The sequence below is a fragment of the Eptatretus burgeri genome, chromosome 7 (genome assembly GCF_056783735.1).
Source record: "Eptatretus burgeri isolate ZD-2024b chromosome 7, Ebu_testis_v1, whole genome shotgun sequence".
Classification (NCBI taxonomy): Eukaryota; Metazoa; Chordata; class Myxini; order Myxiniformes; family Myxinidae; genus Eptatretus; species Eptatretus burgeri.
Window position 1 is genome coordinate 10,043,790 of NC_140967.1, and position 10,738 is coordinate 10,054,527.

General features: G+C 43.6%; 1 protein-coding gene across 3 annotated transcripts in view; it reads left to right on the plus strand.

The window, feature by feature from the left end:
* MGME1 (mitochondrial genome maintenance exonuclease 1) overlaps window positions 1-10,502 on the plus strand; it is a 24,986-nt gene extending 14,484 nt beyond the window's left edge. For all 3 annotated transcript variants that reach the window (XM_085887419.1, XM_085887418.1, XM_085887417.1), the window contains exons 3-5: window positions 9,675-9,933; window positions 10,039-10,171; window positions 10,263-10,502. In XM_085887419.1, coding sequence (XP_085743545.1) covers window positions 9,675-9,933; window positions 10,039-10,171; window positions 10,263-10,439 — 569 coding nt within the window. In that variant the 3' untranslated portion in view covers window positions 10,440-10,502. The remainder of the gene's footprint in view (window positions 1-9,674; window positions 9,934-10,038; window positions 10,172-10,262) is intronic.
* Window positions 10,503-10,738: the final 236 nt, after the last annotated feature.

Below are 10,738 nucleotides of genomic sequence, written 5' to 3' on the forward strand. Positions count from 1 at the left end.
TCGAGCACCGCCAGAAACATTTTGGTTTTGGGGACAATTTTTAGTCCTAAACAAAGAAACTAGATTTTGATCGGTGGATGGAACCAGCAAAACATAGAGTGAGGTATGCGAACTTGCCGTTTCGGGGATTAACCCTTCATCAGGGCAAAATAAACTTTCACACCTGAACGTCAGCTTATCCTCGCTTTACACGGAGGCGAGGCCACACCAGTTACATTTTGTGTTTTACAGTCCCACCACCACTTAAAATTCAAAAACGAAATAAAACTGGAACTTGCTTGACAAGGTCCGAGACCAGGGGGGCGGGGGGGGTGCATTTAGGTGAGGTTGTACCGACAGATGATCCATCCGTGTACTTTTGGCTCCGCAAAATTTCAAAAACTGCTTAACATTTCGATTTCATCTTGCAGATAACTCTTGCTCATGACATTATCTCAACCTGATGAGATCACGACGGTGATTGGCTAAATTCTGTTGCCATGGCAACCATCTTAGTAACTTGCCTTGTGTACATGATATTTCAAAAACTTTTCAAGATTTAACTTTCATAATACACAGATCTATTCTTCATACCACCAAAATGGTGGGGCCCCTCGGGTATCGGCTCTTTGTTTTTGTTTTTTTTTTGTTTTTTTTTAAACACGTCACCCATGTTGTTGTTTTTGTTGTATAATGGTGCAAAATTGAACTTAAATCGTTCTTCTTTGTATAATAACATCTAAATGTAGAACCTTCGTTGTTGCAATTTTGACCTTTGTCAGGGTACTCGGCTTCAGTTATTGTTTTCCCCGGCACGAGCATGAAATGGCAGGTCTTTCGCCATTTGACAGAATATAAACAAGTTCTTTCTTTTCTTTTCGAAGATTGGGCTTATCGTAGCCAGTCGGATCTGCAGGGAATGTGAGCTGCTACGGATTAAACCAGAAGAGGTTCCAGTGAACGTCATGTAAGGCGAAGACAGTGGTGGTGGATAGAGTTGGATTTGGAGTTTTTGTTGGTGGTTCGACTCGACGAATCACGTGAACGTGCTCATGTTCCGTTTGACTTCGGACACAGGTGTATGTAACATTTAAACTGCATCGCGATGTCGAACCGCCTGGTTTGGCACACAGTAAAATTGCTTCAGCCTTTGATCACGATCCCAGATCGTTTTCAACAGATCGGAAGATTAAGACGTTCTTTGTGAAAACTGTCAACAGCAACAACAAAAAAAGCGGCAATCTACCACGTTCAAAACGTTTGACCATTTTTATTATATTGCCTCCTCAGATCCTCCAAAAAGACAAAATCCTGTCTTCAAATGGAAAATAGCATTGGTGTGGCTTGATCATACCTGGATCAACATTCCCTTGATGCCATCGGTTGTTGTACCTGTCTTCCGACGCACGACGACGATTGACTTCACGAGCAAGACGACTCGGTTGATCCAGACATTGATTGCATGTAATATTCCATCATCATCATCATCATCATCATCATCATCATCATCATCATCATCATCATCCTGGTGCGCGTGAGCAGATTTATCCACCCGTCTCATCTTTTCCTATCTGTCTGTACCTCAGTCTCATGGAGGGGTTTGCACATGAATCCTGCGTAGAATAGCGATATCGGGATGCTCCTGAGTCCCTTTTACTTGGATTCACAAGGACACGACCAGACATTAGTGAAACGGCACATCGTGTAGGATTGGATTCTGTGATGTGAATCCCAGAACTGTGTATAATGTTCCACAGATTCAGATTTTCTATTTATTTATTTATTTATTTAGTTGTGTATTTATTTACTTATTTTGTTCTTTTTCCTCCATGCGTATTCCACAATGCCCATCGATTTGGAGTCAACCCTTCCCAAAAGAATGCGTTGACAAATGCTCATGAAGCTTTCAAGTGGTTGAGAAGCCGGTGGGAAAATGGTAAAGTTTCCCACAGAAAACGGTCCCACCTTGTTGCCTGCGGTCGCTCCTGTCAGCTTGTGGAGTGAGAAAGAAAACAAAATTCCCCAACTAAATGGCATGCTTGACCGCCTGGGGGTGAAACATCTTTTTCTGATGTGCACTTGACAGATGGTGCGTTAAAGCCTCTGATGGTAACAATATGACTGCGTGTTCAGGGATTTTGGGTCATGTTCTACCCTGGACCCAAACAGGTTTCTACCCTAACTTTTAATATTGCGTCCGTGGGCGAGGGGAGTGGGGTGGGGGGTCTAACCGAGAGAAGCTCCTCTCTTGAGGTCTCCACCGGACAGTATTAAAGGACTACCACCCAAAAGCCAATTCCGCATCGGCCACGTCGCTTTGTGAAGGTTTTCATCGACGCACATTTTCTTTTTCCAGAAAGGTATTGTCACGGCAAATGGTCGGCTAACGCGGGCGGGCGCCCTGAGCCAGAGGTCCAAGACCTCCGCATGTGTCGACATGATATTATATTTTATTTCTCTGCCTTCTTTTAATTGTAATGCTTCTCCCAAAGATCCTATTGGTTTGGGGTTTTCTGCACATGATGGTGAAACTCTGAGCTCCTCGTTTCCACCTCATAGAGCTGAGTTTTCCAAACCGGATTTGTCGTGTGTGTTTTTGTTTAGGTTGTTGTGTCTTGTCTCGGTGTTGTATCCCGTGCAATGTTTCATTTTAATTTGTTCGTTGTTTTTCTTTTCGTTTCATATTGTTCAAGGCCTAACAAGGCCCATCCTCGGACAGAAAGTGTGAAAGTTTTTGTCTCTGTATTCCTACTTTTGTTTCCTTTTTCCCAGGTATCGTCCTTCTGCCTCCTCAACATTATCCTATTTCCTTTCTTCCCTTCAACTCCCCCCCCCCTTTCTCAGTATCTCCCAACTGAACCTTCATTAAAGACGAACGCTTCGTACTCCTTTAAAAGCATTTAAAATCGATTTGGAAATTCATTTAAACCCTTGTATCTCCTTTATAAACGTGCCATGTATTTTCCTTCTGCGCCACCATGTGCGTCTTCTTGACGAGGATTATTTTTTTTTCAGACGCTTGGTTCACCAATCGTCCGCCGACACGTACAGCGCATCGTTTCTACATGCGTTCAACAAGGAATCAAATATCCCATCCCATGATGTTTATCTCAGTTTGTCAAAGTAGGGAATTGAGAGTCCTCAAACCTTCCCCCACACCGTACACCCTCAAACCTTCCTCCGCACCGCACACCCTCAAACCTTCCCCAGCACCGTACACCCTCAAACCTTCCTCCGCACCGCACACTCTCAAACCTTCTCCCCTCAAAACGTTCCCCCTCCTCGCTCAATGCCTCTTCCTCCGATCTCTAACTGTGTGGACATCCAACATCTGAGGTCTTCCCTCTTACCTGACAGATCCCTCAGTCCAGGCTGCTGACGATCAACCAGAAATCATCTGTTTTGACAGAATTCTTCCTCCAACAGCACATTCCTGACTCCTTGGTATCTCTCTCCGTTTATTGTCTCCACCGATCTAATGGGCCTGAACCACGCCCTGGTGGCGGAGTTGCACATTACGTCAGGAACTCAATTTCTCACCATCTATGTACTGATCTTACACCTCCTATTCCCCAGAGTACCTCTGGCTGCGACCTCCCGTCCATTCCCACCGCTTATTTGTCCATGTGTTGTACCATCCTAACAGTGACAACTCCATCGACATCTCTCTCAGACAACATGGACAAACTTTCATCCACTCATCCAAACTCACTCTCTCTTCCTCATATGTGGCGATTTCAATTATCACCATTGCAACTTGTCTGGGCATTGGTACCTCTTCAGCAAAGGACCTCTGTGACTCCATGGGACTGACTCAATGTGTGAACTTTGAACCAGGGTTTCTCCCAATGGCAAATCCTCCCTTCTCAACTTGGCGATGACTAACATTTCCACCAATGTCTCCTGCTCTTCCTCTGCTCCAATTGGTTCATCTGATCATGTGCTTGTGAGAGACAACATCTCTTTCACTCTTCTCAGAGAGCTGCTTCGATGCCAGACAGTCTGTCAGTTCACTCAGGCAGATTGGCAGGGACTGCAAGCAGCCATCTCTCTTCAGGACTGGTCTCTCACATCCACTGTCCCTGATGTTAACTCAGCCTGGGAATTCTTCCACATAAACCCACTCTCTCTCAAAAACAGATGCATCCCATCTCGTATTCAAGTATCCCATCTTTCGTCCCTCCCATGGTACACTGAATCCTGTGGTGAGACAGTTGCCTTCAAACAACTTGCGTTCTCTTTCAGGAAGGCAAATCCGACCGAAGGCAATCTCAGCTCATTCCACAATTCCCACAACAAGTGTGTGTCCACTCTCAGGAGAGCTAAAAAATAACGTCTATCCAACTTCAAGAATTAACTTTCAAACTTTTATCCCTCCTCTAAAACCTGGTGGTGCCTTGTTAAGTTTATCTCTGGAGTACGCTCCCCCTCCATCCCTTCCCTCTCTTCAAATGGCACCACAGCCGACTCCGCTCATGAGAAGGCCGAATACCTCAATTCGGTGTTTGCTTCCAAATCTTGCATCCCCAACCCCTCTCTCAGTAACCACCCTTCCCTGTCGTACCCAACTGCTCCTGGACTCTGTGTCTTTTGCACCTGAGAAGGTGGAGAAGTTTCTTTCGATGCACGGCTCTGACTTCAACTGGGACCAGCCCATATCAGCTCACAGGTCTGAAAATCCTGCTGTGCTGCTCTTTCACCTCCAATCTCTGCCCTTTTCACCTGATAATTTGCCAAAGGTCATCTTTCATCTGCTTGGAAATCTACCAACAAAACTGCATTACATAAACTAAAAGGCCACTCGGTGGAGTGCATGCCTCCGCCAAGCTGATTAGCTTACGTTTGGGATCCCACTGACAGGTCGGATTTGAATTCAGACCTTACCAACAATCGAATCGTCTTGTTCTTGTCACCTGACCACTTCATCCACCAAGTTTCATCCCAATCCGTCCGTATCTTTTCAGATATCGTACTTTATGTCGTTTTAGTCCGATCACTCAATGGTGAATAATCACTTTAAAATTTTCGGATCCGGATCCGGATCTGGATCTTCACTACAAACAAATCCATTCTTCATTGTTGCACACCCAACCTGCCCACCAAGTTCCGTCCAAATCCAGCCACAACTTTTTGAGATGTCCTGCTACATGTCGTTTTTGGCTGTATCTCTCAATGGTGAAAAAAATCACTTTAAAAATTATTGGATTCTTTTGTCGGAGCATCCCCCTCTCGTGTATCCTTCCTTTTTGGAGTGTCCCTTTCTTGAGTGTCATCTATTTTTCTGTTTTTTTTTTTTTTGTTTTTCTTTTTTGAAAGGTAAAATATGGTAACCATATCAAAGGCAGAGAGTTTGGAGAGCAAGGTGGAATTGATGATCTGAGATGAGGTCGTTGGAGAAAATGAATGATCTTATGTCAACTGTGCTAATGGGTTCCATGACCTCCTTGATGATAGGGAAGACGAAGGTCTTCATTCGCGACAACGAAGGAGCCATCACAGTGTCATGGTGATTGTGCAACGTCACTTCCGTGGCGATGCATCCATTTTCCCACCGATTAACTTTTCAGAATGAAAGGGTTAAAAATAACCATCTCTGCCACCACCTTCTTGTACGGAAACCTGGACTCGAGGTTGTTTTGGTAAGTGTTCCAACGAAATCAACTTTATTGGGTAGTCAATCTAGTCTACCCTTATTATCAGTATTTCCATCGATATGTTTGTCTGTTGGCTGCTCTTAGAGCACCCTTATTCTGGACATTTCCATCTGTCTGTCTGTCCGTGAAACTTTGGTCAAGCCTCGGGGCTAAACCACTCAACCGATTCCAATGAAATTTGGTAGGTAGGACCAATATTTCTGGGAATTGTGTGCTTTCGAATATGGGACCCCGGACCCGAGCAACGGCCCTTTAAAGTGGTCAAAAAATCAAAAAAAAAAATCAAAAACAAATAAAGCGAAAAATCGAAGCTTAGAGTTCTGTGCGCAATCTATCGAGCTCCCTTCATGCCAATTTGCAGCCCGAACAAAAAATATTTGTAGGAGGAGATAGGATTTGGGCGAGTACATGTTGAACATTTCAGAAACGGTTAATTGCGAATAAATCTAAGGGAAAGAGTCTGATTTTGATGAAACTTGGGTGAAATGTGTGCAATGTGGCTAGCATGTACACAAAAATGAATGGTTGCTATGCACACCTCCGTTGCTTAGCAACAGCTAAAATACTTTATCGTACATCGTACACTTATTGTGGACTGTACAAAAAAAATCAATACCTCCGAAACTGGACCTCCGAGGGACCTGGTTTTTTTGTGCGCAAGGAGAATGTCTTACAGCATCATATAAAAAAAATAAAATCTTTAGCGAATAGATCAATGGAATTACCAGGGCTGCCATTTGTTAGAGTCTCTTTGGAAACATGCCTGAAATTTCACAAGGCGGGTTTCTGGGCGCAAACTAGGAGGGCTGTGATAATCATATTTATTGTGCTAAATTGATTGATAGCATGTACATGAATATTGGCGAGTCGCGTCGGCCAGCTTTCCATAAAGAGTGAGCAGCCATGTCGCCTACCGGCTTGTCTGTATGTATGCATGTCTGTTCGGTCCAGTGCTCCGTTAATACAATGGCGATTTCGATGAAACTTGGTTGGTAGGTTCATACCACGACCTAGTTGTGTGCAAATGAGAACCGTTACTATGGACCCATCCGTTGCCTAGCAACAGACCTTTGAAATTTTCCAAAAAATCTCAAAAATTTGTTTTTTCGAAAATCAAAAATCGGGCCACGAGCAACTGTGGGTAGTATTGTCATTCAGCCATATTGTCAAAAATTTCCAGCCGGATCCTATGAAAACTGTCGGAGAAGATAGACTTTGAATGAACCCTGGTCGAAAACGATAAAAAAACGTAGTTCGTTATATCTCAGAGACTATGAGTCAGATATACATGAAACTGGTAGGGTAGGTTCATGGTATGTCCTAGTTATGTGTGAGAAAGAACCGTTGCTATGGATGCTTTTGTTGGCTAATAACGGCTGAAAAACGACTAAATTCGACTTGATCGACTACCCATGTCCGCCTACCGGCTTGTCGTTATGTTACTGTCTATATTATTTGGTAAATAATAATATTATAATGTCACTTGCAACTGAAACCATCGTCGTACCGAGCATAAAGCTTGCTTTTAGACTGCAAACTCCAACAAACATTACAGTTAGGAAACGAAGTGTAATGTTCCCGTAAGAAATAATGGAAAATGAGCTCCCGCACGACGAAAGGTTGTCAAGGTACATAACCCCTTCGTTAAGCGGGAGATACCCGTACTGGGGGGAAAAAATCACGGCATTTTACGTCATCACGACCAATCAAATTTGCCCCTCGTAAACACCGCCCATGTCCTTGTTTCTCCAGACAGTGCAGGGTAATGTGTTCTATGAACTCCCGAGTTTACCTTGCCGAAGAAGAGGGTCATTGCATTTGGGTCCGTTTGTTTGTTTATTTGTCCGCACAGAACTTTCGTGTTTTTCTCCGCAACCGCTTTGTCAGATTGAGACAAAATTTTCACCATTGGTGCGACGACTCATGTAGAATGTTTTAATGATAATTATGATGTCATAGGTCACGTGGTGTGGCAGCCATGTTGGAAAAACGGAAAAACTTTCGTCCTCTGTATCTCTGAAACTGCACCAAGGAAAAAATTGAAACTTGGCACATGGCAAGTACTCATGGGGAATGTGATTTTTTTTTTATGACGTCATAGGTGCCTTTGTTATGACAGCATAATTGTACGTGTAGAACGCTAGATCCAATCAGTATGAACATTTTTGAGGGTCATCTGGGGATAAAACGGTCCACAGAAAAAATGATGACATCGGTTATGTGATTTGGTCGCCTTTTTTTTTTTAACCTTCAAACATCTCTGAAATGGCTGAACAGATCGAGGCGAAACTTTACACATATGACCACCTATCCGCGAGGAACAAAAGGGTCGTACATATGATGTCATAGGTCGCATGGTTTGGCAGCCATATTGCATTTACCCAAAAACATATTTTAAAAATCTTCTCCACAACGGCTGGACAGATCGAGGGGAAACTTCACACAAATGTTCCCCAAGGCATGCATGAACAAGGTTGGTCAGGAATAATTCATGTCACATGGTTTGGCAGCCAAATTGGATATAAGAAACGTATTAAATGTTTTATCTGGAGCCACTTAGTCAATCAACGTAACACTTCATTATTGTGATCCAGTAGTGATGTTGAATACATGTTTTAAATTTCAACTCGATCGGACACATGGTCTGGCAGCCAGAATTATTTAATTATTTGATCTGGGGTTTTTTTTTGTTTGTTTGTTTATTTCGAATAAACCTCACTTGGCTGTGCCTGGATGGGTTTGAAGGTAAAGGAGTAGCAGTTGAAATGTGAATCGTATCCAGAGGGATGATTACTAAATTTCTGGGAGGCAAGGAGCGAAAACGAAGCAAGTGCGGTCAAAAACTGAGGCAGAAGCAATAACCCGGCTTGCCGTTCCAACACGAGTAGGCCGGACTTTAACAGGGACACAAATTCGACAATTCATCACAACAAGATACGGTTTGGCACGTACAAATGGATGAAAACATGACCAGCTAGCAACACAGGAATGAAAATATAACGATAAAACACAATGTATCCGATCCAGGGAATTTAGCTTGTTGAGCTGCAGGGAGAATCTCACGAACCAGCAACACACGTTCAACAACCCAAAACCAGAAGGTTTATCGAAAAACCTCAGACTGTTGAGAAGAGACGAGGTGCTGCTGAAGCAACATCTTGGCAAGGAATAGCTTTCAGTTACCTTCATAGTTGTAGGATTACTAGTTAGGGATACCCAGCACTACCGGCTAGGTGAGCTTTTCCCGGCGGCGGTTTCGACACGTGCTGGACATTGAAAAGCTATGGAGTTATTGGCCTCATGGTGGTTACCTTTTGCTTGTGGACCGAAGGCAGCATTGCCTGACTCCACATCCCAATATAAACTTTGTAGCGGCCTTTGGCCTCAACATGGATGTCAAGGCTAACGTGTGTTTGCTTAAAACCTTTCCCAGATTCCGAAGTACTGACACCCAATATTTGTGGCCTCCAGGTGCTACGATTTGGCCATGAAAGAGTAACATACAAATGCACAAACACTTGAAAAAAATATATATATATATATATACTATATATATGCAGGTAATCGTGTATCATACCGCTGTCCATGCTTTCGGTGATGCCTAAGCAGTCTTCAGACATGTAATACATTCGGTTGTGTACTGGGCGGTTTGCCATTACCTCCCCAGTGGTAGATGAGGAATTTTGGAATTTGGCCAGATTTCCAAGGATAAACTCGCTGCTTCTTTGTCGAAAGACACAGAAGGAGGATCTTTGGTATCCACCAGCAGATATCCACAATGACTGCATGCTCATCGATGTAACATCCTGCCTGCGAATCATCAATATGACAGTTTATAGTCAGATTGAGAATCAAATCCAGACCAGTCAGTTCAAAGATGAATATGCACCATGTTTGATCCAATAATACCATAAGCTTGCCCAATCTAGAAAAATGTTAATTTGGCGAATAAACCTGTCGGAGAGATACCGTCTCCCATGAAAATAACATTGATCATAGCCGACTGGCAGCCCTCATTAACCTGAATATTATCATCAACAGGACTTTTTCACCAAGGCCAGCTGCTTCACTTGGCGGTGGAGGCCTTACTATCAAATCAAGATCCCAAAGTGAAATTGAACGAGCTTGGAGAGCCACAGGTGCTGGGAAAATCAAAAGAAGACTCTGTGGCTTTGAATGGCTTGCTGCGTAGCTTGGAGCCAGTCATGAGTATGGTGACCGACATACAAGCCATTGAGGTTGATGTCCAGCATCCAAAGCTTGGTTACCATGGTTATATCGACTGCCTAGCTCGTTTTAGGTAGTGTATGGTAAAAGGGTTGTGATTTTTTTACATTCACTTTGCTTAACCGTAGTGTGAAATATATATATGTATTATGGATATTACCCGCTTGTGTTGTACCAGGGGTGATTTGTGTGCCATTGATTGGAAGTCATCTGAGCGCCAGAAGAGACGACTGAGAGATTTGTTTGATAACCCGCTGCAGGTCATTGCATATGCTGGAGCAGTGAACTACGACCCCAATTTTGATTGTCAGGTACTCATTTTACACAGCCCCTTACATACGTGATGTTCGCCGCTAGGAAATGGGACGTGCTGATGGTTGTGCTGCGTGCAATCGATCTCAGGTGGAGCGGGCATTGGTGGTGGTGGCGTACAGAGATGGTACACCAGCAAATGCTCTGTTCATGAATGAGAGCGAATGTGACAAGGCCTGGAGGCAATGGCTGTGCCGTTTGGAAGAATTCTTATTGTCTGATGGAGATAAAAGTGATCGTGTTTTGACGAATTCTGAACTCTCATGATGCGTAAAGCCAGCTGATAGCAATGTATGTTTATTGGCAGTAAAATTGTATTGTCGTACAAGACCTCACGTGTTCTACAACCACAGCACCCTGGATTAGACTCCGGCGTATGCAGTGGTCACATTTTTGTACGATCGTCGTCCGTTAAGGTGCATATAAAGGTGATGATCTGTTGTGGAAATGCAAGGCACATAGAGCAGCCCCCTTGGGGTATAGCAAAGTGGACTGTTTGTCATTATTGTGGGTCGTGTGGTGCAGTTACTGCTCAAACACCCAAGGACAGACGGTCTCATATTCAG